Raw genomic sequence first — 27,795 nt, forward strand, 5'->3', positions numbered from 1 at the left:
CGAGATCACTAATTGATTTTTCTTGTTCCTACACATTAATCTCTCCGTTTCAAGCAGTAAAACTATCTTACAGTGTAATTTCATTGTATGAATAAGGTACCATAAAATACTTAACCCTTACTGGTACTTAAATGTAACAATTGGGTATTTTAGAGAAAAAGAGAAAGTATTTTGTAAGTACTGGGGCTGCCCCTTCTTAGTCAATTATTCGACTAAGATCTCTTTTTGTGTGAAAAAAAGGTAATTTTTAAATGCTTTTTACATGCTGTATGACTTACTGTATTTCCAAGAAACGTATGAGCACATCTCTGGTAAACACAGGATCTAAAGTGGTGCTTTTGCATGATTCTTTGTGGAGAAACTCAGTTTTACAGATCTGTCGATTAAATCAACTAATTGATTATTGGACAAAATCGTATGAATCGACTGAGAATTTCAGCCGTAGTAAATACTGCGTACCTACCCCAGTATTTCCAGAAACACTTGCCGCATATTTAACTTTTTCTCTAAATTGTTACTACCATTTTTCTTTTCTTTCACTGTATCTACATTTAAGGAACCAGTAGGAACTCTTTTTTTCTTGGTACATGATTCATACAACAAAATTATTGTGTCTGTGTGTGTGCGCGTGCATGGGTGCGAGTGTCTGTGTGTGTTGTGCGTCTGTGCGTATGCGTGTGTCTGTGTGTGTGCATGGCGAGGGACAGGTGTGTCAGATGTTTGTTTATATTGTGTCATGTCTTTTTGATAATTGCAGGAGCGTGACCTTACAGATGTTTATATGTTATTCTGCCAGTTGTTAGAGCAGGTGATGCAAGGAAATGTTCTGTGTGAACAGACAATAAAGTTTTATCTTATCTTAACTAACTGTAAAAATACGCACTGGGGAATAAAATATTACAACAAGGGCCATCTCTTTGTCAGTGGGTCCAAACTTTAAAAGGGTCATTTGTCTCCACGGATGGCTGTTTTAAAAGAGTCCAACACCCCCATCTAGTGGAAAAGATATATACTGAACAAAATTATAAACGCAACACGGGTTAGGGTCCATCCCTCGCTCTCTCTCTCGCTCTCTCTCTCGACCTGATTGCAGTTCGTCTCGTACCCGACTTGAGTGGGCAAATGCTCACATTCGATGGCGTCTGGCACTTTAGAGAGGTGTTTTCTTCACGGATGAACCCTAACCCTAACACCAGATACTGACTGGTTTTCAGACGTCCCCCGGATCCCCCCAATACAGTAAAACTGCACATTTTAGAGTGGCCTTTTATTGTGTCCAGCCTAAGACACACCTGTGCAATAATCCTGCTGTCTAATCAGCATATTGATATATGCCACACCTGTGAGGTGGATGGATTATCTCGGCAAAGGAGAAGTGCTCACTAACACAGATTTAGACAGATTTGTGAACAATATTTTAGAGAAATAAGCCTTTTGTGTACATAGAAAAAGTCTTAGATCTTTGAGTCCAGCTCATGAAAAATGAGGGCAAAAACAAAAGTGTTGTGTTTATAATTTTGTTCAGTTTATAAGGTAATATACAATGGTGAAAACCTGAGGATTTTTTCTTTCAGGCTGCCATTAAATTAAATTAATTTAAATAAAAACATCTGAAAAAAAATGGCAAACAATTATTTTTATTTATAGAAAACATGAACATGTACAGTAATCATTGTAATAGTAGTAGGATACTTGTGTTGGGATACCATACTACACATGATGCAGAATACAGGTAACACTTTACTGGAGGTTTCCCTAGTTTGTCCTTACAAGCAGCGCACAAACCTTTAATTAAAAGGTTTATATCACACTACAATGTAGTTGTACGCAGATATGAGGTTATTAATATTCGTCAGCAATTATAACTTCTCCTATGAAGATACTTCATATTACACGTTTTACTATATTGTCATAACTTATGTTTGTACAGCAGCTTCCACTTATGTGAGCCCACAAGAGGTTGTTTACAAATACATTAATAAATAATTATATCTGCATACAACTACATTATAGTGTGTTATAGACCGTTTATTAAATGTTTATATACTGCTAATAAATGCTAAATAGGTGGACTTAAAGTAAAGTGGTGCAGAATACACATTAGTTTAGCCTAATTACTGACACTCGACTTTCGCCTCTGTTTTATTGGCTACTCTAGCTCAATGCTGCTGACCTTTGTTATTTGCTACTGTACGTCCACATTATGCTTTTCCAAAACCTGTACACCTTCAAACGTTGGCTTGGTGTTTGAGTTTGTATGGGGTAAATAGAGCTTTTCCAAAACCATGACGTAAGCTGGCCACGGAAAGTTACAGAAATGGGGGGGGGGGGTTTAAAGTTTGGATGGCAGTGCAGAATGTGTTCTTCTTCTGGGAGCATGAAAATAAATTTGTTTGAATTATGCAGCAAAACTTTTAGAGATCATCAAAATCAATGGGATTTAATGTGTAGCAACTGTGAATATCAACAGTTCTTTTACAGGAAATCCAACCTGATTTTGACCTGATGAGGTCTGGGGGTCACGGACTGACAAAAAAAAAACATTTCTCAGCCTACATCAGGAAGCCTGAATAAATAATAAAGCCTTCATACTGTGAAAGGTTTAAGTTTACTGTGGTGGAGGGTTAGCAGTCGTGGCCTTCAGGATGCCTCGCAGCACCTTGTAGTTGTTGAGTGGTTGGTTCTCTTTGGGGGGGTAACAGGGGCCACGATCTGTTGCGTAGGAATAAGGGAACCGCAGAACCCAAAGACCATCAGGTGGCAACACTATATCTGTCTTCTCTGGGTGGAAAACTGGGCAGGGAGGAGGACTGGGCAGTACCTGAAAACACAGCAGAAACAAAAGCACATTCATTCATAAATCTCTATTTTTACTAAAACGTAAATACATATTTTGCTACCAGACATCTTAGGGTCTTAATCCGTTTATATTTTGTAAAATTGACACCAATGAAAGTACGCCAAATTATCTATTCACAGTTCCTGTTTGTAATGTACCCATGGTTGTACAGAAACTATTACTGGATTACTTTGATACTGAAGAAAAATTTAAAACGCAATGATTCTTAGGCAAGTTCTGGAGTTATAAGGTTATAAGTTAAAGTCTTTTTTTCCATGATTTCTTAGCGGATTTACAAACATTTATCATCAGAGATAAGGATATCTTCGGAAAGTGTAAGTCACACTGAATCTAATATTATGTGTATAATATCTGCGCGTTCAGATTTGACTGAGTTATAAAAGTCCACTTAAGTACCTCCATAAGCTTTGACATAAGTTTCCTCTGCTGTAGCTCCAACTCCCGACCGTGTTGGTAAGTGGGTCAAGTCAGCAGGTCAAACTCAAGAAGCAACTTCCATGCCTGAAAAGTGAAGCCAATGCGGAAGTGCCTTAAACCTGCATTCAATCTAATTTCCAGCAGGGGAGACTCCACTGGCTCCAAAAAGAAATCTGTTTCTATAGAAGTCTATGAGAAAATAGTCTCGCTTTGCCAGACCCTCCTCCACAGCGCGCTGACGGAGGGTCTGGCTACTCCACACAGCATTCGGGGACGGGAGGAAAACGTACTCTGGTTTAATGGCATTTCTTTAAACCAATCAGAATCGTCATGGGCGGCGCTAAGCTCCGCACAGAGCCGCTGCAAAATAGTCCTGCGAGAGAAAACTCAGATTGGACAGATAGTCTAGCTAGCGGTCTCAATTGACCCTGCAGAGATCTGAGGAGCAGTTAACCATAGTCTTCATTAATTCACCAGAGGTTAAAAGAAGTGGAACGTCAAGAATATGGACTAATGAGAAAATGACCCTACCTCTGCCTCGATTTATTACCTCAGTTAACATTTTCATAATAATTTTATGGTCTCAATTGCTACTTTCAAGTCTTTATCAATACAGCATGATGTTCATTTTATAAATTATGGTCCCATTTATCTTAAAATAGACAATAAAGTAGGGGATGCTTTAGGGCGTGGGTACACGCCGGCCTGTCAATCAGGACAAAGGCTTAGCAATGCTAACCGTGGCACTGTGAACCCTATGAAATGACCTGAACTTGTTCCAAAATACCAAGATGGTGACGGCCAAAATGCAAACTCCTGGCTTCAAAACAGCAGTCCACAAACCAATGGTTGACTTCACGTTACCGATGCTACGTCCATTATTTTCGCAGCCTATGGTCAAACTACAATAATTTACTTCCTGTTGTGTTTACCTGTCCCTTTGACCTCGCTCAGTCTCTCCTACAACAGCCATATGATGTTGGCTGAGAAATATGAACTTTTCCAGTATATCCACTGGCTGCCTGTTATAGGGATGCTTCATTTAGTGTCTTTATTATTAAAGGTTAAATACTTGCAACTGTAGTAGCTTAACTGACAAAGAAGTCATATTAAGTGAAGTGGAGTCACATTCAACGGTTTACCTGTGGGTTGAGGGTAACCTCCAGTGGGGCGTCCGGCACCACAATAAAAAGGCGAGCCAGCTGGGCGAAGTGAGGCTTCAGGCCGCGGCCCTGTGAAGGGGACTGGATGTTCAGCGGCATGTCGGTGTTTAGCACCCTGGTGGCCGGTTCTTTGGCGCCCCCTGGCCCCAGCACCTTCACTATCTTATCCGGCCCGCAGCTGATGAAGCGTCTTCCTCGGCTGTCTTCATACTCAAACCCCACGAAGATCCGAGCCATGTCATCCCTCCTGCGACTCCTACCGAGCCCTCCGGTGCTCCCTCGCTTTCCCACCAGGGTCTTGTTTGGGGCTGGCCACGAGGAGGTGCCTCCATCCAAAGGCTCCGTCAGTCCGGTGTCCTCCTCCGACCGAGAGCGGATCACCAAGTCCCACGGCAAGAGGAAGGAGGAGCCGGGTAGGAAGCCCGGCTGTTCCAGACCGGTGTGGCAGTTGTATGACTTGGCTGGGCCCAGTTTGACTAGCGACCAGCTGGAGAACTTGGGTAGCAGGCCCTTGGGGCACCCAGAGTGCATCATACCCGGGAGATACTCCACAGTGGAGGGCTGGCGGTCAACAAGGCTTGGCCTCTTTTGCTGGACTTGGGTTTCGGTGCCATCTCCGTCCGCGTAGGGCCCGAGGCTGTCCGTGGACTGGCCTAGACTGAGAGCCAGGCTGAGGCTGGGGTCTCCAGGTGTGTGGCTCTGAGCAGTGCTTGGCTCCTTCAGCCTCTCCGCCTCACCAGACCCTGAGGCCTCACTCGGGAGTCGCTGAGCTTGGTTGCAGGCCGGAGCTGGGTCAGGAGTGCTGGGCTGGAACACCGGAAACTCAATCCTCTCCAGCTTCCCGCAGCATTTCTCCTCCAGTATCTATTTAGGAAGAAAACCATTAGAGAACATGTGAAGACGTGGAGAAACTGATATTTGAGTTTGGGCAATGTGATGCTTTACGTGTTGTCTCAGATTTTATTTAAACCAATATTTGTGTGAATGCCCGATTCTTCATTCTTCAACTTTCTTTGGTCGTCTCTAACTTGCGTCTCTAACTGCATACAAAAAACATTCAAATATCAAAATGTTCAGATCGTTAAACACATCATGGGACTTCTTCAACATTTGTTCTGCTATTTATACTTTTTAAAATATTAAGCTTCTTTATTTTTTTTTTTACAATTAAAGTCAATGAGAGCAGCCTTCACATCCTTCAAATCCTCTTCTACTTCAAAATCTATCTCCTCCTTCATACTTTCACCTACAGACGCAATTCAAACTTTAAACCATTCCTAAAAAATTCAGCTATTAGGCTATATCTCAGCAGTTTGATATCACAGTTTTTGTGAAATCACTGTCAAAGTTTAGTGTTCATTTCAGGATTTTTCTGTGTTGATAATGGGTGTGTATTGCGTGACTTACAGTGGGTGATGTCATCGCTAGAGCACGGAGCTTTAACAAAATCATCTCATTCTCTATAAACTGCTCTCATGCCCACAATTTTTACTTGTCATACATGATTTACATTTTATTTAGGACTTATAGTTTTGAATGATCTGCCTCAGAGAGAAAAGATGGTCGGTGGATCTTTCATTGACAATAATGTTATTTATCCTCATCCACTCTTAAGCCAAAACGCAGTATTTTGAAACTGCGATTTCAGTTTTATTTTTATCTACACAAATGATATGCCAATACGTTCGCAAAGGCCTTCTGGCACTCATGATGAGGTCATGTTACTTATGCCACCTATAGTTTAGGCTGTCTGAGGCAAACCCTTACATTTTACACAGCATCAGCTTTTTTTAAACACACCGTAGCTCACACTGCAAGCTGTGTACACTGTGTTGTTGCAGAGATAGGTCTGGCAATGCGACAATGCCCGTTATACCGCTTTCACACCAATGGCCAGGGTTTCACCAGGGTTGTCTGATCAGTGATCATTGTCATGAAATTGTCATTGTACAGTAGAGAGAAAGAGAGAAATAAAGCTATTTGATGATGGTTCTGCAGTGATTACGTTCAGATTTCTACTCCTCTGCATATTTATTGTTGATTTTTGACCATTTTAAGACAAGGGGAGAACATTTCTCTTTGTTTGATTTCATTTAAAGTAAAGATGGGCTTTCCTGTTGTCTTCACGACTCATTTTTAAAATAGACCGAGAGAAAAAAGAGAGGGATTGAACTGAACTGCAGTCTGCAGTTTACCACTGTGGTGCCGCGATGTGTGCCGAATGAATGTCGCCCACTTGCCACTGTGGTAACACCTACAACTTTCATACAATATGGCTATTATTCAACCTTTAAAGATATCATATTATTAGAACAATTATCACTTTTCCAAATTTCTTACAACTTCACCTTCTTCTTACACATTTTAACCAGCAATCCAGTTTAGCATTAGCTTTTCAGAAAAACCTTTAATTATTCCACATCTCTTTTACATTAGTGGTGTTATTCAACTTGTCAACGAAATTCATACTTATTAAAACCATTCCCACTTTTTCAACTATTCTCACTATTTAAACTTTTTCTTACGGATATAAGCTATTAATTCAGTTTTGCTTTAGCAATTTAGCTATTCAGCATTCACACGCATTTTCTGCAGGAAATGCATTTTCTAGTTTACAATGAAAATCTAGCAAATGAAAGAGGTGATGAACTACTCGACTGCAGCTCCCCTTGGCTTTACAGAGCTTCATACAGAGTTACAGTATGTAATATTTGACAACCAATGGAGAGAAGCTGCTGCTCTGCTGTGTGAATCCTGACCTGGTAGAAGTCATAATTGGCAGCCTGGATGTCAAACGGATCCTCACGAGGAGCCTGTTTCCTGCCGCAGTTACAGGAGCTGGTGGAGCGCCCCCTGCTGTTGTGGTTCATGATTGGTGGATTGCGATCCAGGTCTGGCTTCTCTCCTACAGAAATAAATGTCAGATTTCATGCGTGTTAACTAGGGCTGTCAAAATGAACACGATAATAACGGGTAAAGACAAATTCCTTTTAACGCCACTAATTCCAGGTGTTTTTAGAAGAGAAAAGGACTGGAGTGCTCGGAAATTCAAACAAATAAGAATGGTGTTCTTTGGAAGAGAACATAAAAAGGTCCAAGGCACTCTTCTGGCAAAAACAAATCTGGAATAATAAAAGGGGAAGAAGGTTGTTTGTGCCGCTACGTGTGGGTTGTTACTCAGCTCTATTTGAACATGTAATTAGCATGAAATAGCCATCTAAGTAAAGGCTTTTGTGTGCCTTGGACCTAGAGCTGGGCAATATATCGATATTATATCGATATCGTGATATGAGAATAGATATCCTCTTAGATTTTGGATATCGTAATATGGCATAAGTGTTGTCTTTTCCTGGTTTTAAAGGCTACATTACAGTAAAGTGGTGTCATTTTCTGAACTTACCAGACTGTTGTAACTGTTGTATTATTTGCCTTTACCCACTTAGTCATTAGATCCACATTACTGATGATTATTCATCAAAAATCTCATTGTGTAAATATTTTGTGAAAGCACCAATAGTCAACACTACAATATCGTTGGGGTATCGATATCGAGGTATTTGGTTCAAAGATATTATGATATTTGATTTTCTCCATATTGCCCAGCCCTACTTGGACCTTCCTTCTTTATTTAGTAGAAGGTGTTCACCTGGCTGAGGAAGAAGGTGGAACTTGTGAACACAGTGTTGGTCAGTCAGGCTTCGCTCCTCACACAGCTGGTGGCCGTTGCTCCAGAACTTGTAGCAGTCCTCATGAAGCTGCAGTGCATAGCGCTGGAAAGCGACTCCTCGGGCATGCTGGCTGTACACTCGCAGAGCCTGCGCCAGCTGGTTTTTGTGCACCGTAGTGGTGTAGTTATGGGGAAGATTGGACTGGTAAGCGCTGTGAGCCAGTGGCAGAGCTTTCTGGCACCTGTTCTCAGAGAACTTTGTGTCAGCATCGAGAAAAGCCTCCAAAACCTTCAGCTGGGCTTGCACTTTCGTGGCTAGCTCGGCTAATTCTTCTTCCGTGTTGCTAATCAGGACTTGGTGGAGCCTGGAGGCGACCTGGACCCATTTGGAGTAGGTCGGCAGCTCAAAGTGGGAAGGTTGTGGGTTGCGGCCGACGCTGTCGTCAAAGCCTTTCTTGGTGAGCACCAGCTCCACGTGCTGCCAGAGGAATTCCTTCAGGCTGCAGTCCACCAGCTGACCGCCCATCGACATGCTGCCTGGATCTCCGCCGAAGCTGGACTGCCGAACTGAACGTCGCATCTGCTGATAGCGCCTCGGCCCTGACACCACCGTGACGGTGTCTTGTTCACACAAGATGCAGTTGGACCGCAGCTGACCAAGCAGGGCACCCACTGGGTCCTCATCTACTGCCGGTATCACGTACACAAACGCTTGGTTGGCGGGCACAGTAAACAAGCAGTTGCTGCTCTGGTTGGTCAGGACTCTGCTTTTACGGAAGATCCGATAAATTTGGTCCTCCAGGGCATGCTGCAACCTCCTCCTGGGAGAGTGCTTTTTGGGCTTGTCTGGGTTTCCCCCAGACTCTGAACCGTTTGCAGAGACCTTCGGAATAACAAACAAAAGAGATGTCAGTTAAATTCATATGAAACTCAACCAACCAATACAATGCAGTTTAAGTGATAGTAATATATTTAACAGTGGTCAGGGCTGTCACTTAGTACAGTTAGTTTATACAATTAGAGAAGAGGAGAGTTTGTGGTTTTACTAATCTTCTCTCCGATCTTAAGTAACTAAGTAAAATGTATTCATAGAGCACTTATTACAGATAAGTGCTTTGCATAAAACATACAAGATGATACATATTTAAACACAATAGACAACTAAAATTACAAAGTAACCCAACTATCAGCACTCTACTTCTGGCATTTATTTGCATTCTGCCTACTGCAGCTTTAAGCCTCCTTACTGAAAAATCTCAGTTTGCTCGAATGGGTCTATGTTTGCAGATCGTCCGCATCTGCGCCCGGAGTCTCTGCACCGTCATTGCACCCGGGGAATGACTGTAACAGCACTGCAGTGGCACTATATATAGAACTATAATCAAAACTATAATCAAACTGTACAGAAGTTAAGACGGCTCGTTTAAAGGCACAGTTTCTGAATACAGGCTGTGTGAATTTCTCTGTGGATTGAGCATTTTATTAATTTCACTGTATTTATATAGCACTTTATAATAAAAAAAGATGTGGAAATCTCACTTTTTACAATATGGGACCTTTAACTAAAAGATCTGAGTACTTGTTCCACCACTGGTACACATCTGTGGGTTCTGGGACCCCCGAGGCAGTGGCTTGCTTTGACCACAAGATTAATAAGCCACCTGCTTGTGATAAAAATAAGACTTTATAGAGATAAACCAGACCTTCAGAGAGCCGTTCATCTGGAAGACGAAGAGCAGGCGTGGAGGGCAGGGCCGACAGTTCACCTTCCACTCTTTGGACACCGGACAGTCTTTGATGGCAGCTCGGATCAGAGGCAGCACCTTCTGTCGCAGGGCGTCCAGGGCTCTGAAGAGCCGGTCGTAGGTCACATCGAAGGTCTGGTTGGGGTGGACGAGCAGGAGGACGTGGCACACGGAGAACATGTAGAGCAGATGGAGGCAGTGCTGTCGGTCCAGGCCTTTCCAGAAGTCGTGGGCGTCGGAGTGGCCGGTGGCGGCGCTCAGAGACTCGCAGGCCCGCAGCAGCTGCCGGCTGTCGCAGACGGAGGAGAGCAGCAGGTACAGCACCCGGCTCTCCTGGCTGTAGAAAGCCTGGATGTGGCTGTCCGCGGTGCCGCCGTCCTCCGGTCCGCCGAACAGCGAGAAGATGTGTTTGTCCGCCAAATTGTTGATAATAGACTCCTTCGGCGGTCCGGGCTGCATGTTGCTTTTACCGAAAATACCGACAACACACAAGCCCTCGTCCCGGCTAGCAGCGTCCTCCTGGAGGTCTGCCTTAAGCAGAGCCCCCATACTCACAGGGAAAGACATGTTTACTTCCTTCATCTTGAAAATCGGGGGAAGAAAAACAACGACGCACGCATTTCCGGTTTCGTAAACTAAAACGTCCGAGTAGATACAACATACGCGTTGCAGTTCCCCTTTTGTTTTACTGTTTCACCCATTAGTGGAAGAATTATATCAGAGCGGGGTATGTTGTCAATCACTCTTTTCACACCGTCACAATGGTATAAATGTCATACCAAATGAAAGAAGCAATTCTTGGGCTCATATTTTGTATTAATTACATCTTCATAACTTACCTCATTATGGAGTTGTGGATTGTTGAATATTGCGCCGGGTAAATTGTCACACTGTATTATCAAAAATAAGAACACAACTGCTTAATTGTGAATAATGATTTTCATTTAAAATTCAAACCAGAACTGAAAATAAAAACAATCATGCCAAGAGAATCTGGAAAATCCATTCCTTCAATTAAAACAACAACGCTGGCAGAGAACACTATTAGTGCAACGACCACTTTACTTTGAACGTTGAAATCGAACGTTCTCTGGAATGCACAGATCCGTGATAACTGAATGGAATGCTGCAGATAACTCGCTCAAATGTTTAACTTCTTAAAGGTCCCATTATGGTGCTCTTTGGATGCTTTTATATAGGCCTTAGTGGTCCCCTAATACTGTATCTGAAGTCTCTTTTATATAGACCTTAGTGGTCCCCTAATACTGTATCTGAAATCTCTTTTATATAGGCCTTAGTGGTCCCCTAATACTGTATCTGAAGTCTCTTTTATATAGACCTTAGTGGTCCCCTAATACTGTATCTGAAGTCTCTTTCCTGAAATTCAGCCTTGGTGCAGAACTACAGCCACTAGAGCCAGTCCCACAATGAGCTTTCCTTAGGATGTGCCATAAAGTGAAATTTTAATACCATGGGACCTTTAACAAAACAGATGTGATGTTTTAACACACTAATGCTCTTATGTAGCCTACATTTTCTGATGACATACATCTGTATCAACTAATTAGACTCATATTCACAGTTCTGGCACACGTAGCCTTGTGTGTGTGTGTGTGTGTGTGTGTGTGTGTGTGTGTGTGTGTGTGTGTGTGTGTTTGTTGTGTGTGTGTGTGTGTGTGTGTGTGTGTGTGTGTGCGTGTGTGTGTGTGTGTGTGTGTGTGTGTGTGTGTGTGTGTGTGTGTACACTCAAGTACAACTTTGATAGAGTGGAAGATTTGGGCATCTGGTGATGAGGGGTTGCAAGTAGATAAGCCACTACACAAAATCAAATCATTTAGGGAAACATGGTGGACCAATTGTTGTCAAAACGGTTGTGATAAACATCATAAGAACTTCCCTGACCCCAAATTTATCAAATATAAAAAGAGGATATAAAGGGATACTGCATTACCACGGAATGATGATAAAAACAAATAAAGCAAACATGATGTTAAGGCAAGTTTCAAATTTCTGTAAATGAAAATCAACGGCTCCCTGGAACATAGGGAAACACTTTCAAAATATAACGTGCAACAGCAGGATTAGAAAACCCTTTTTCTATTTATATAACTGATTTGTTGGATGAAAACACCGTTATATAAAAGCATCCGAGTACGGAAACACAAAGTGTTCTGAATTAAGTAAATATGTAAACCATTATGAAATCAATGATTCATATAAATTCAAACAGCATACCATTACCAACACAATTGTGAAATAAACCTTTGCACCTTATACAAAGAATATACCATACAGCCCTTAAGTATCTCACAGTTTAGTGTGTGCCAGCAGAGAAACTAAAACCAGGTTAGACAGGAACAAGTGAAGGAATGAGGACAGACGGAGTCACCTCCAAAATCTTCACATTCATCTCGAAGAACGAACACATGGTACAGAAACTGTTCTGGGCACACACACACACACACACACACACACACACACACACACACACACACACACACACACACACACACACACACACACACACACACACACACACACACACACACACACACACACACACACACACACACACACACACACACCTAATAACCAGACTGTAGATCCCATCCAGATATGCTTACAGATTTATAAGAATGTTCTGCATTAAATAATAATTTGTGTCTGATGTTGTTCTTTTGCAAAAGAATCTTGAAATTACATCCACTTCTTTTTCCTCATTGAAAAAAAAAAACCTGCTCCTATGTTATATTTTAACTTCTGAACTATTTTATGTCTATTCTCATCATCAACAAATCGTGAAAAAAGCCAGAAATCCCCAGAGGCCAAAGTAAAAAATTCAAATGCATTGTTTTGTCTGACAAAGAATTTAAACCCCAAATACTCAGTTCACTGTGATATACAACAGATGCAGCAATGCATCACATTAAAGAAGCAGGAACCAAATTAATTTTTTTTAGAATTCTTTCTTTGACTAATTTATTTAGCTATTAAATGAATATAAAAATAATTTTCAAATGATTTTCTGTCAGTTGATTAATTGATTTGTTTCAGCATTTCTGCACAGTGAAGATCAAACAATAAGAAATTCACCTTCTTGAGGGGAGGGGGACTTTAAATGTATAAATGACATCAAATATTTTCCAGACATAAAAAAAAACGCTCTACATCCACTTGTGCATTCATTCATATGATCAGACATTACAAGCTATCATGCTCTTCATCAGTTATTCAAGACTTTCAATGCTGCAGCTGAAAGCCTCTGAGACAGGTCACATTATCACTTACTATATATACCTCCCAGTAGAACTGAAGCATAGGCCTACTCATTTGTTAGAATGGGTATAGATAGAACAAGAAACTGACCACATTTACTTCAGTTTCCTGCCTACAAGTGAATTCTGATGTTTAAAGGTATTCATATTGATTATTAAAATACCTTTTAAATATATGTATATATATATATATATATATATATATATATAGACACACCGGAAGTCATATATATATATATTTAAAATTCTGTTTTAGTTTGACATCATAAAGAGCTTTTTTTCTTTTCTTTTCTTTTCTACAGAGGTACAGGGTTACTACATTTACATTTTATAATTGTTTTTTTGTTGTCTTTAACATTAGACACGATGCTGCTATGTTGTTTAAATGTATTAATAAAGTGGAGGAAACAGACATCCTTCGTGTCTACAAAAAGATCTCCTACGTCAGACGACAGGAGGTAGCGCTGCGTGCGCGTTCACGACCTGTATGTAAACCGCTGCGTTCTCTCGGACGTCACCACCGTCCGAAATCCCTGATAACGCGATGCGCATTCCCGCTCTGTTCTGAATGGGGGGCTCAGTCCAGCTTCTGACAGCGAGTCCGGTAGTGTAACGTTAACCGTAGACGGTCCACTCATCCCCGCTGCTTTCAGACACACCGGAAGTCAACGAGCCCGCCTCCCCGTTAGTACCACATTCATTCAGGTAGTCTGCTCGTGCACTGACAGTCCAACTAGTTCGGTCCAGAGCGTGCCGACTCTTGTCTTCTCAGCCCGGGGAAGTTCGTGTAACCGTTATTGACGGAAGAAGAGCTGCCTGTCTGTCCAGGAATGAGAGATGATGGCCGGCTCTATAGCAGAGGAGAAAACCTTCCGACGGTTCCTGGAGCTCTTTCTTCGGGAGATGAGAATGCCCCTGCAGGAGAGCGACCCTCCGCCGATGCGCCCCTTATCGGACCTGGTGACTGAAGACGAGGTGGAGGGCGAATGCCTCGACCTGTGTCTCCAGCACCTCTACAAATAGTTAAGTGTCCACTTTATGTTAAGGCATGTTGTCATTAACCGTGTGTGTAACGTCTGTGTATTAAATGAAGTCACTGTAGCAGTTTAAATGGCCGTGTTTTGAACGGGGAGCTGTGTTGACCCTGGCTGGCTGGGTCCACATCCGATAAGCCGGGATGCCTCGCAGGATGCCAGCTTCCTGCTTCACACCACGCTGGGTGTGTCCAACACCAAGTTTAGACTATTGTCTTTACTGAACCGTTACTAGGAAGTAAAGATGAAGCACGGTAAAACCTGCATCCACCAGGGTTGTTTGGTATGCTACTATTTTGTATTTATATATCTTGTGTTTCGCTTTTGCCTCTTCTTTTTTTTTTTAAATGCCGCAAATCTACGCCAGCGGTGACGGTGGTGGAGGTCCACAAAAGGTGAACCCCTGGTTCACGACGTCATGATGGTGTAGGAGGGGGGAGGAAGCCATCGTCATCGCTGCTGAGCGCATCTTCATGCAGGCTAAAAATAACCTCCCCGGTTACGTTATTAGCCTCAATCGTTAGACTCTTAAAATCCCAGACACAGGCTGAATTGTGGCGGACTGAAATGCTGCTTTTCTGGAAATGATTCCAGTTAATGACGTTTTGCACATCAGTGTCTAAGTCACGGTGATTCTTAAAAAAAAAAAAAAAAGGGGGTTGCCAAGAAAAGATGCATTATAACAACCACATCCATACGTTACTAAGAAAGGATGCTCCAAAGAGCTGCAAAGATTATTCGATTAGTTGTCATCTATTTAATTAATGGCCAACCATTTTGATAATCGTTTGAGTAATCCTTTAAGAAAAAAATGTCAATGTTCTGATTCCAGCTTCTCAAATGTGAATATTTTCTAGTTTCTTCACTCCCCTGTGACAGTAAACTGAATATCTTTTGAGATGTGGACAAAACCAGAACATTATAAGACGTCCTCTTGGCCTTTAGAAAACAGACACATTTTTTAAAACAATTTTCTGACATTTTATATACCAAACAACTAATCTAACTATCGTTAGTTGCAGCCTTAATGCTCCACTTATCTACTTATATTATGCATGATTCTAATGAATTATTAAACTCTTCAGAATCATTAAAATACCTTTGCAGAGTCGGGCGGAACAAGTTCTGCCCTAAGCTTTGCTGCCTGGCCTGGTTTTAAATCCAAAATAGGTGCAGAAACTGTGCTGGGAAGAACAGGGTGGAACTGGACTCATCTAGGGCACTGAGAGGCAAGGGGGACAACATGTATGTTTGAAAATGACTTTTACTGGCCAGTTTGCCACACAGGTCCTATGTTTGTTTGCACTTACACGTCTCAGAAGGTCAGGATGCACTCCAGCAGTGATAGAGAGCATATGTCTGTGGCAGGATGGATCACATTGAAGCCAGTAGTGCTGTCAGGTGTTTTCACCAAGATGGAGAGCAGACCTGTTGGAGCAACCACATCCATATCCCTATTAATTCACACTACACCTTCATATTGTCTTTGTCACAATGTCTTTGCCAGGTTTTGATTGGCTGGTGAATATAAGGTCATCTTGCACAGCGAACCCCCCCAATCCCCTCAAATTCTGTGCTAACAGACACACACATTCCCGTTTACTGTTGATGACAAACCGTGGAAAAATTAGAACAGATTTTTTAGGTTTTGTATTTAAACACATTTGGTACATTCAATGTCAACTTATGTTTTCGTTTTAAGTATACACCATGGCTTGATTGGGTCCAGCCAGATGTCTGAGAGAACTACTCCTTTTATGTTTAAAGGTCTTTCGTGCTGTTTCACAATATAAACAGAAGGTTAGTCTAGGGTTAGCACTGTGGGAATATCAACTGAACATACTACAGACTGACCCATCACAGTTTAAACATCTCCAATCTAACCACTGAGTAGACTGCAGAGGGCCCAATGAAAAACACAACTCAATAACCGTTACTTGTAAAAAGGAGTATATTTCCCATTGTGGCATTTCTACTTTCACATAATTAAAGGATCTGAGTACTTTTTTCACCAGTGGAAAATAAATATAAAGTAATTTTTTTTAACAACTCTCTGGGCTCCCTGACAACTACAAGTCTTTTGATGTTGAACAAAGCTGAAACATGTAATTATTTAGTGGACAGTTGGAGTGGTGTGTGATTCCTAATGGCAGCGTTGCTTCTGCTCCTCACCCGGTTGCCACAGTCATTTAAAATGGAGTCCATCCAATCTGGCTTTGTGAAACGGTCATTAGCCAAACTTACCAAAATAACTGCAGCTCACCGCCTAAGTAAAATATCCCTCTGTCTCTCGTCCCTGGCAGGGGTAGCATCTTATACAGTGCATTAAGCTTGTTGCAGTCTATGAATCACAGTTTGGCCTCTGTCCAAGGAGCAGTTTATCTCAGGAGACCCTACCAGAAGCTGGCTGTTCAAGCTGCTCACAAGGTCAAAAATGGGCACTCGTTTTTACTGTTGTACCGTTTCTTTTGAGCTGGTAAATTTAGATATGATGCTAAAATCATGAGGAATCATCTGCTGTTCTGAATATCCCACACGGTCCCCTCCCCAGAAAAACAAGGGCATCAGTCATTTCAGCAAATGGCCAAAAAACGTCATTTGATTACGTTGAAGTGACAAAGAAAGCGACAAACAAATTATGACTCTTTTCCGTCGGGAGCAAAGAAGGAAGCAGTGTGATATTATTTTTATTATTATTATTATTATTATTATTATAGATGCATAAAGTCTGTAGAGGGATGGATGTGTGGAGAGGTCTGGGTGGATGGGTAGACAAAACGTCAGATTTTAACACCGCAGATAGCTGTTCATTTTCAGTCGACAATCAACGTTGGTTTCTTTTATCCGTGATTTTTACAGACCGTTAACAAATTAGTTATTTTTTAGTGTGCAAACTATACCATGACTTTCTTTTTTTGAGAGGACTGACTGTGACTCTTGTTGTAAAGAAACATTCGTAGCTGCAAGCATGTAGGTCAGCACATCTGATATACAGTATAATAATCAGCGGCCAACTAAACTCACTGCAGAGTGAGGAAAGTGTTTGATATTGGACCGCTGCGGCAAGAAAAGCATGCATGCCGGTATCTAAATTACAGTGAACTAGTGATGACTCTCCCTCATGCATGAATCACAGTCAATAATAGCCTAATTTTGGGCATGATCCATGATGATGACGTTACAGAAAAATAGAAATGCATTTCAAAAATAGCATTTTGTCAACATTTGAAAATGACAATGGGGTAAGAGGTCGTTCGTAGTGATAAACCTGCAGAGAATGAACAGCTGAATCTGCAGCTGGCCTCGGCTTTACGGAGCTTTGTAGTGAGTTTGAACTCATTGTTTTTCTGTCCGGCTGCAACTTTGTTTCTTCCGTTCTGGTTCACTCCACTGTACACGACCTGCTCAGCAGCAAACAGCAGACACACACAGTTAGAGACTAGCTGGTGAACATAATGGAGCATTTAGCAGCTAAAGAGACAGATATTTCCCTCAGGAGTTGGTGGAGACCAACTATGGAGCTCAAAGAGAGAAACTATTGGACTATCATTCATCATCTGGTGGTTTATTTCATCATTTCCAGCAGGGATGCACCTATCAGATACTAACCTTGTTTAGGCCCTGTCTACACGAATACAGATATTTAAAAAAATTTTAATTTACCGCTACAATTTGGCTTCTCGTCCATACGCAAACTAAAGGTCACTAAAATGGAGATTTTTTTAAAACGCCTTCTAAGGTGCAGATTTTTCTAAACTCTGGTTATTCTGTATCCATGTGTACCATGACCGTATATAAAGATGGACAACATCTATACAAAAGTGAAGCCAAAATATCCTGGATACGTAATTTTGGAGCCAGTTTCTGCGCAGAAGGGATCGTACGGTGGACCGCGGTATCCAAGTCCCGCCCCATACACCTGTCCGACCAATTGCGAGTCAATCCCAGCTGTCAGCGATGACGCTTCACCTCGCTTTCATAGCATCAGATAACTAATAAAAAACAAACGCATCATCAGACAACAAACATCAGCGTGATACAAACTACTGCTGTTGGGTGGTACCAAAAAAAGTATTGAGGTTAGTCCAAATAAAAGATGACATTAAGAATACACTGATGTTAGTTGGATATAAAAAAAAAACGCGTGCACATAATATTCCAGTTTTTGCCCTATATTACGAAAAAGACGATATTCCGACTAAGCTGTTTACATGGCTAATTAAAGTGAATATTCTACTAATATTCCCGTTTTACATGTAGCCGTGCAAAAACAGAATTTTTCCGAATGCGCTGTATACATGTCCAAAGAATGCCTCTAAAACCAGAATAATACCGGAATATCCTACATGTCTTAATCGGAAAATGCTATATTCGGAAAAAGGCCTTATTCAGAATATCCAACCGGAATATGCCGTTTACATATAATACAATATTGTCATATTCAGAATAATAGTGGAATATTGGTGTGCACTTTAAACATACTCAATGTGTTCTGGACGTTCGATAAAGAGGGAATCGTACGCGTTGGAGTGAAAACCTGCAGACACGTGGGCGTCAGAGGTTTACGGGTGAGAGCTTTTGCTGCGTCTTGAAGCAGACTGATGGCTATGAGTGTTTGTATGTTGGTGTGGTGGCATCCTACATGGCTGTCTACTGTAGCCGTGCTGGGAGTGTAATGATGAGTTGGAGGCAGCGGCTCTGGTGATTCATCCCAACGTGTCATTAGTTTGTCTCTGGGTTGAACAGCTAATAATAGACTTCTGCAAGAAGAGAGATCCCCTGTGTGTGTGTGTGTGTGTGTGTGTGTGTGTGTGTGTGTGTGTGTGTGTGTGTGTGTGTGTGTGTGTGTGTGTGTGTGTGTGTGTGTGTGTGTGTGTGTGTGTGTGTGTGTGTGTGTGTGTGTGTGTGTGTGTGTGTGTGAACGAACAGGGGGCGGGTGAAGCACTTGGTGTGCTAGAGCGAGTTTGGGGGTGTGGACTGTGTGTGTGTGTGTGTGTTTGTTAACAGGGGGCGGGTGAAGCACTTCGTGTGTTTGTGCGTGTGCGTGTGTGTGTGCGTGCTAAAACGACGGCAGTTACGTCCATTTGCCTCCAGGCAGCTGGGACTCACATCTGAACAGAAGGGGATGCAGTCGACTCCCTCTAAACACAGTGTGATCTTCAGCGTGTGTGTGTGTGTGTGTGTGTGTGTGTGTGTGTGTGTGTGGAGGGTTTACCCCAAGATTTAAATTATGCTGTGTGTGTGTGTGTGTGTGTGTGTGTGTGTGTGTGTGTGTGTGTGTGTGTGTGTGTGTGTGAATAAAACAAGCGCACAATAGATGATTCCGGGCTGTAGGCAGAAGTAGAAGAGAAGCTGCCATTACTGCACCTCCTATGTAAATCCCGCATCTAACACTGTAAATTACGTAAATTGTTTTACTTTTGAAGTGCTTTCTGTTAAAAAATAAACTGTCCAGCAGATCCTGTAGAAAATCCATCAACGCTGACATCAAACGCCATTAAAATGAAGGCTATAATCTACAAAACAAACTTTTCAATGAAATTGTGTGTGGTCTAGACCTACTCTATCTGTAAAGTATCCTGAGATGACGTCTGTTATGATTTGACACTATAAATAAAGTAAAATTGAATCAAAAATGTAATTGAACACTGAACAAACGCGTTCCCAAAAGGCAACCGGTTACAACAGGCTATTAATGTTCAAAGCATCCATTAAGCAGACTGATCTCATGAAGTGGCGTATGTATGACTTTTTTAGCGTGTTTATCAACACCGTTCAGCCGCCATTGATCTACATTACGTGTGAATTTTCGCCGTAGCGAGTAGTATATAAGGACATGAGTCCGCGGAGGGAGGTTTGGTTGGGGGAGGTGGATGGGTAAAAAGTTTAAATTGTTTTATTTATTTTTTTTTAAACCTCCCCAATGTTTATTTCCATTTCTGTGTTACTAAAGCCTTTCCCAATGTTCTCTTCCTAAACCCAACCTCTTTTTCCTTTTTTACACACGTGTGACGTTGTTCTCGCGATAAGACGCCACATGGTGTGTATGTTTACATCCGCTGTATACAGCGTAGACATACACGTGGAAAAGCTCAAAATGTGTACAGATAACACGCCACTTGGCTTTAGGAAAGTGGCGTGTATGTTTACGCGAAGTCATGACGTCACGTTGTGTTATTATGCTATGAAACTGAAAATACAAAATCAAGATTGCTTTGAACTCGTCCCGGTGATCGACACATCTGGGCGCGATGCCGTGGAATGTGCGTTAGCATGTTGGATGTGTTTCCACCCCCCACGCACTCTCGCTCCGTTGCTGCTGTAGCTGACCGGGAACCCACATATATGTTGCTTACGGCGTACGGATAAATGTTTCTGGGCAGAACTGCATTACGTGCATTCAAATCCACATACCGTGTATTCTGCGTGCCCCTGCACTTTTGACTGCTCTGCACAAATACACAAACTGTTACAGCCTTAGTATCAGCCCTAGAAGACAGACCACATCCTTCTTTATTCTACGAAGTTAAAATGAAATTTTAGTTTGTCGTAAAGAAACTTCTCAGTAGTCTGATGTCACTGACACTGTTTGTACGACTGCTGATGAATTGATGATGACTTGAAGAGGAGTAAGAGGGGGAGTTAAATTACCCTACACACACACACACACACACACACACACACACACACACACACACACACACACACACACACACACACAAAAACACAGCTGATAGATAGTAATTGAGGGGAGAGCCTTTCTAGACCTCATTAAACTGAAATGTCTCCTGCAGCTGAAAGAAGTAGGGGTAGATCCGGCAAAAAAAAAAAAAAAAAAAAAAAAAAAAAAAAAAAAAAAAAAAAAAAAACAAAAAAAAACACACACACACACACACAAAAAAAAAAAAAAAAAAAGAGTAGGTGGTGTTAGAGGAGCTGCTGGTGACGGATTTAATAAAGGATAAACCACAGACTGTAAAGATGCAACATGGATGTTGTCTTGTCCCCCATTTTTTTCATTTGCCTTTATTTGAGACTAGGGATTATAATCATTATTTTTGTTTATCAATTGTTTAAAATACTTATTGATGGCTCTGCCCATAAAAAAACACATTCGGCCTGTTGATTTCAACATTGTAAATTAAAATGTAAGCTGACGTCAAAGCCGCAGTTGAACCTAATTAAGCTTACCTTCAGGGGAATTTTGTCGACTTTAGAGCTGAAACCGTCGGTTGCTTAATCGATCAGTCGATAAACAGAATATTAATCTGCAACTATGTTGATAATCAATTAACTGTTTCAGTCATTTGTCAAGCAAAACTGCCAAACAATCTCTGATTTTAGCTTTACAAAGGTGAGCTGTTTGCTGCTTTTCTTTCTTATGTCTTTAGGTTTTGGACCGTTGGTCAGACAAAGGAAGGGATTTTAAGATGCCACCTTGGGCTCAGAACAAATAACTATTGACTATTTTTTACAATTCCAATATTTTATAGACAAAATGATTGATTACATTAGGAAAAGAAAAGTTGCGGCCCTAGATCAGTCAGTGGTACTGAGTACATTTAATCAAGTACTGTACTGTCCAGTGAAAACCATGTATCTCCAGATGTGTTGATGTTGAATGTTTGTGATAAACTGAAGGATGAAGTCTTCCTTCATGTGTTGAGAAGATTCTCCTACTTCTTAAGATAAAGTCTTTAAAAAGCCTCTCGGATCAGCTGATAAAATGCATCGTCACAAAGCTGAAAACAGGGCTGTTATTCTGACACCATGAAAAGTTTAAAACTTTTTAGAGATATGTGGTTTTCACAGGACAGTGATGCTAAAAACATATGATGATCTTATAGAATATGATGCATTGCTGTAGATTAAACTATCCAACAGTCAAAGTAAATGCAGTAAAATGCAACACACACATGAATGCAGCAGGGATAGTAATCCAGAAACATCAGATAGGATAAAACACTTAACTGCACAATGAGTACTTTGACTTTAAGTAGTTTAAGTACATTTAGCTGATAACACTTGCAAACGTTTACTTTAGTAAGGTTTTAAATGCTTTGACTTGTAGTGGAGTATTTCACATTGTGGTATTAGTACTTTTAATGCAGTAAAGGACCTGATTACTTACTTACAGTATTATTTTTGTTATGTTAATTGTTATTTCCAAAATGGTTAAAGAGGCTAGCGGTATAATATATAACCCTACTTTGTTTTATTAAGATGATCATCATTCAGTGATTGTTGGACCATTATTAGTCATGTCCTCTAGTTCTAAGTCGAGTGCATGCTTTGTTTGGAACAATCAAAGCCCTCCAGGGATTTTGTTAATGAGGACTTCCCTCAGGCTGTCCTGCAGAATTGGGATGCTGCACTCCCGGCCAGTATTCACACTTAGCTGGTGCACCTGAAAATTAGTGTCCCTTTCATCTGTATTAACATGAAGCAATTTGTACAGAATAAAGGCAGATTAATTAATGAGCAATAAATACATTTCTGAGCAGAAAAATGGCATTTGTCATCAACGCCGATGCTGATTTTGGATTAATTACATAATGAATGAAATACGTATCAAATAGGGACAAGAGATGTATTTCTTCATATTGTGTGTGTGTGTGTGCGCTATGTAGTGATTTTAATCCTCTGTGGAACACATGTATGTGATTGTTGTCCTCCGTCCCCATAATCACAGCCCCAAATACCTCCTATTGTCATAGCACACTTGTTGTAGTTCTACTTAATGATTTTAAGGTTACGTCTATGCTGGCAGCTAGCTTTTATTTTTAAGGGGCATCTGTGGGTTTGCATGTGCACAACTTTGGCTACATCTCTACTACGTTCTAATTTTCAAAGCAGTGTTTTGAGACAAAAAAAATAATAATCTCCGTGGAGACAACAGTTTTAGCTCCAGTAGCAGAACTAATCTCCTTCCATATTAATATCACTGACAATGCATATCACACGACTATTCACACACATTGGGCATGCGCGTGTGCCGGTGTAAACAGAAAGCAGATTGTCCAACGTTACTCTGTGGTTGAAAATCATGGATGTATAAGTTGAAAATTCTGAAAATACTTTGGAGAAAGAACAACGATGGCCGAGGATTTAATTAGCTTGGACCGATGACGAGGTGGAACTGTTACTAAAGGTATGTAAGCCTACCTAACCGACAAGACTGACTGACGTGTTTCGTCGTTTCCAAAGGTCTCCGTTTGTGCCCGTCCAGACTACAAAGCAACTCTGGAGTTTTCAAACCAGAACGAGGCAGCAGTGTTTCCAAACGTCTCCGTTTTAGGGGCTCAGAAATGACCTAGTAGTGTGGAAGCGAGGAGTTAACGCAGCAAAAGAGATTAGTTTTTAAGCGGAAAAAACGTAGCGGTGTTGATGTAGTTTTTGTTTCCTGTGGATAATGAAAGAATACATATGCAGAAGTACACTTGGTTTTGTAGTAGGCTGGGGCTGTGTTGTCTCTTAAGAACCATCTCTTGTATTTTGAAGTTGGCTAACATGCTTTAGTTTCTGAGGAACTGTGTTTTTATCACTCACATCCCCTTGGAATATGAATTGTGTCCCACTTGTGCACCACTTTGTCATTATTGATGATTCTGCTGTAACACAGAACGGTCCTATGTAGGATGACTTAATATGAAGACTGCTGAAGGTGTAGTGAGGGTGACTTTTAGTAAGTCTTCTAAGCAGAGGAGAAAATGGCCTACCCAAATCCTAAGTGCATAAATAAATTTTTGAATAATACCGATCAAAAAATACAGCCGACCTGAACAGATCCTAATAGAGAGAACACCAGTGTCAGTATTATGATGCGCTTAGTTTGGATCAATCAGAGTATATTTCCAGGATACGCACCGGATGTCAGGCTTTGGCCCTCCGCTTCTGCTCTCTGTGCGTTGCCTTTCTCAAAATCCCTTCGCTACAGGAAACAACAACTTTCAAGCTACACGCTGAAAATAAAAGTTTTGAAGAAAATTTGGATCTTGCAACAAGGCGGGCCTGCTTGGTTCTTTCAGGGAATGATTGTAAAGATTTACAAAGAATATGTTTACGGCATTTACTCTGTAACTGGGACATTTTAGGACCGATTGGTGGGATTGGTGCATTTTTTTCCTATCCCAGAATGTACGTATGTGTGGTGTAGCCAGACCTTACTCTACAGCGCTGTGGAGGTAGGTCCGGTAATGACGCGCTATCAATGAACAAGCAGCCGCAGTCGAAAAGAGAAGCAGCAATGTAATACTAATGTACTAAGAACAAATATAAAGTCATAGAACCTATTTACAAAAATAACTTTTTTTATGTGCTTCAAAGAATAGTTTATAGAAGTTCTATTTTTACCTAACCCGATGTGCCAGATGTTTTGTTAACACAGAACCATCTGCGAATCGGTCACTGGGAACTGTTTATAAAAGGTCAGGCACTTTCAAAAAGAAATACCCAGCAGGCGATTGGATGAACCATCTCTCCATCACGTCCGCCATTGTTGTTTTTGAACGAACAGTCGCAGCCGTCCCACGCACCTAAAACCACGGCGTAGCTGCCAGTAGCTCCTCGCCGGACGCCGATTGGTTCGGTGAGCTGGTAGTTCAGACACAAACCCATTACCTGAAGCCTGACAGGAGGAGAGAATCCAGCTGCCGTGCGAGGTAAAGTCTCGCCTTTTGCACCAACAATAAAACAGTCTGTAGTCAACTGGCTGTTAGATGGACAGACAATTTTCTAACCAACTTGATGTTTATGTATCAACAAGTAATTTAATAGCATGAATCTTTTACATAGGCTACTGATTTTCCTAGAATAATTTTCTCCTGTGGTGATCAGGATGTACAACGTGACACAAAGACCCACGGCAGTAAAACGCGACATTACCCGACCAAACTAAATTGGTTAGAGAGAGACCGAGGGAACGACATGCAACAATGGTCCCGGCGTTGTCGGATATAGTGGTTCATAGAATGGCCTCAAGCTTTTCATTCAATAAAAGAGGTCCATTAGCCTTCAACCAGCAGGATGAAGCTGTATACATGGAGCAGAATCTTGAGTTCATCTGACAATATGTTCCCGTTTTCTGCTTTAATTAGAAAATCAAAGGTCACGGCCAGAGTAGACCCAGCAGATGCTTCATGCACAGTGTCATAGAGAGATGTACTGTGTGTACGATCCAGAGTGAAGTTGCAGTCCAGCGCTCAAATTGGACTTTATCTGCAGTGAGCAAATGTTAGACGATTTCGTCACTCCTCAGCAGACAAATCAGACCATCCGCGGAAGTCCCTCATGTACTGTCTCAGAATCAAGTGACCTCCTTTTTGAGCTGAACTAGTTTCAAAGACAAAGGATACGGCTATCATCACATTCAATGTACATAAAAAAAAAAAAGCTTCAGACTGACCCCACTCTTGGGAGAGCTGCCTCTCCCCAACGAAAAAGCATTACTGTGAGCAGACAAATCTTTAAATTAAAGTCAACATAGGCTCCGGCACAGAGAGAGTGATTAACATGGAATATTTTGAAAGTCCTGGTTTTTCACGATGCCATCTGTCTGTCCACTGGCTTTTCACTGTTTAATCAGAGCAATATGAAGCCAGGAGAGTTGATCCCCTGGAGATATACATCCTTTGAGGCTTCTGGGAAGTAACTGTATGGCTTTCTAGAGCACCTCTGAAAATTGAGGCTGCTCTGTCAGCCTCCTTTTTAAAGAGGGGGTTTTCTGTGACTTTGAGGCATACTGTCTTAGAAAAACGCCAGCCTGGTAATGCACACATAACAAAGTCAGTACTGGAAGCCTTTTGAGAGTGACCAGTGCTTATATTTTATATTATCTTCAACACGTTTTGGGTGTTTTAACCAGTCCCTCCAGAAAAACGCGATTATGCGATCACATAATTCAACGCATAATCAGCCAAAGTCTGCATATTCATGCAGGGGCCGCATTTTTTTCAAATATGCCACACTTTCGCCGCATAAATTGCCGATTTCCGTGCAAAATATGCGGTGCTTGCAAGATTTCGTAATCTCCGCATTTTCGTTGCAAAAAAGTCACATATATCTTAGCAGAAAGTTGAAAAAATGTTGCGTTTACTCATAGCGTTTACTTCACACAAGAGCAGCCATTTTCCCCTGTTGCCATGGGAACGTTATGAAGTGAAGTAATTACGCGACGTGAAGATCATCAAAAAGCAGGTGTTGGAGGTTGAATCTTAATATCTGATGTCTACTCAAATCTCTTTAAGTGCTCCTGCTGTCTATATTATTATATTATTATAATATATATTATATATTATTAACGATTTTTGAAAGTCTGTCTCTTTTGTATCTTTTATTTCCCTCTGTTTAGACTATTACTTTATTATTATATTATATTATTTGTATATATTTTTGTATCTTATTTGTTTACTTATTGCAATGACTGAATATCTGTAAACTATTTTTGGAAATTAAGTTTTAAAAAAGCAGGGTGTTGGGGGAATCACTTTTTCTTCTCTTGTTCATCAAACCGCAGTTTTTGCAAGTTCCCGCATTTTCATCGCATAAAATTGCATAAATATCATATAGCATATTCCATCGCATTTTTTAAGAAAACGTACCGCATAATCAAGGATTTTTGCCCGCAACAATCACAAAAAAACTCTGTTTTTCTGGAAGGATTGATTAACACCTCAACCTTGGTTTGGCAGTTTTTTCTCAGTCCAGTCATAAAAACTTCTTCTCCTCTTTTGTCTCCTAGCTCTGGTCTGTCCAAGCCTTTTGAAATGAGTTGCAGGAGTAATCCTTTAATCAGAGTGTCTCGCTGGGATTACCACAGAAGCCAGTCTCAGTTACCACCCTCCACCACCACTGGCAATGAGCCTGCATTATTTAATTTACATCCTCCAGCAAGTACAACCATGAAAACAATTATGGTAAACAATATGTACAAATGTGACTTTGCCCGCTGCAATGTCAGTGTAATAAACACTTTGTCTTGTGACATCAGAAAATAACTAATTTCCTTTTATAAAGAAAGCCTCTTCATGTTAGACGAGTGTAATTGTATTTATTAATTAAAGTGTTAAATAATAGTAGTCAGGTAATAATTGAATTTGATTTTACATCCGTTCACCGTGGCAAAAAAAAAAAATGCGATCACACACAAATCTCTGACTGAACTGTCTGCTGTCGAATTGCATTTTGGGTAATGTAGGCACCAGGTTTTGACAAGAAAGAAGGTTTGGAATAAAAAAAAAGACGATATCTGTGGTTTGCCTGCATCAATTTAAATACTTTTTAAAACTCTTTTATGATTCATTATTCTGTCTGACTTTGCCTTTTTTCTCTTTTTTGGGGTCAAAAGAGATCAGAAATCAGATCTGAAAGAATTTAATGGAGTTGTACTGTGTGTACATGAAGGTGTTCAATCATTTGACATACCATCCTTTAACTGGGGATTTAGGGCTATCCCAGCATGCACTGGGGAGGCGGCAGAGACACAGTCATGACAATTTTAGAGTCTCCTGTTCATCAGAGCTGTGGGAGGAAGGCAGAGCACCCGGAGGCAAACCATGCAAATACAGGGAGAACATGCAAACTCCACACAGACAGGAAACTAGAGCCCTCTTGTCGTGTGCTACAAGCTATTATAC

At 41.1% G+C, this 27,795-nt stretch overlaps 2 protein-coding genes across 3 annotated transcripts in view; one reads left to right on the top strand and one right to left on the bottom strand.

Annotated features, from left to right (window-relative positions):
* Positions 1-1,616: 1,616 nt before the first annotated feature.
* smg8 (SMG8 nonsense mediated mRNA decay factor) lies at positions 1,617-15,839 on the bottom strand. 2 transcript variants are annotated; one of them, XM_039826354.1, is made up of 6 exons: positions 15,472-15,839; positions 9,811-10,742; positions 8,087-8,990; positions 7,200-7,345; positions 4,420-5,304; positions 1,617-2,821 (listed from the first exon to the last, which is right to left on the bottom strand). In XM_039826354.1, the coding sequence occupies exons 2-6, from the start codon at positions 10,432-10,434 to the stop codon at positions 2,609-2,611; spliced, it is 2,772 nt and encodes a 923-aa protein (XP_039682288.1). In that variant the 5' UTR covers positions 10,435-10,742; positions 15,472-15,839; the 3' UTR covers positions 1,617-2,608. The 2 variants fall into 2 exon arrangements, with proteins under 2 accessions (XP_039682288.1, XP_039682287.1); XM_039826353.1 differs by lacking the exon at positions 15,472-15,839 and having other exon boundaries at positions 9,811-11,014.
* The window catches only part of ppm1e (protein phosphatase, Mg2+/Mn2+ dependent, 1E), a 46,504-nt gene continuing 32,328 nt past the window's right edge, over positions 13,620-27,795 (top strand). The window contains exon 1 of the mRNA XM_039826355.1: positions 13,620-14,149. Within this exon, the coding sequence (XP_039682289.1) occupies positions 13,965-14,149 (185 nt within the window). The 5' untranslated portion in view covers positions 13,620-13,964. The remainder of the gene's footprint in view (positions 14,150-27,795) is intronic.

Source organism: Perca fluviatilis, chromosome 16 (assembly GCF_010015445.1).
Source record: "Perca fluviatilis chromosome 16, GENO_Pfluv_1.0, whole genome shotgun sequence".
Lineage (NCBI taxonomy): Eukaryota > Metazoa > Chordata > Actinopteri > Perciformes > Percidae > Perca > Perca fluviatilis.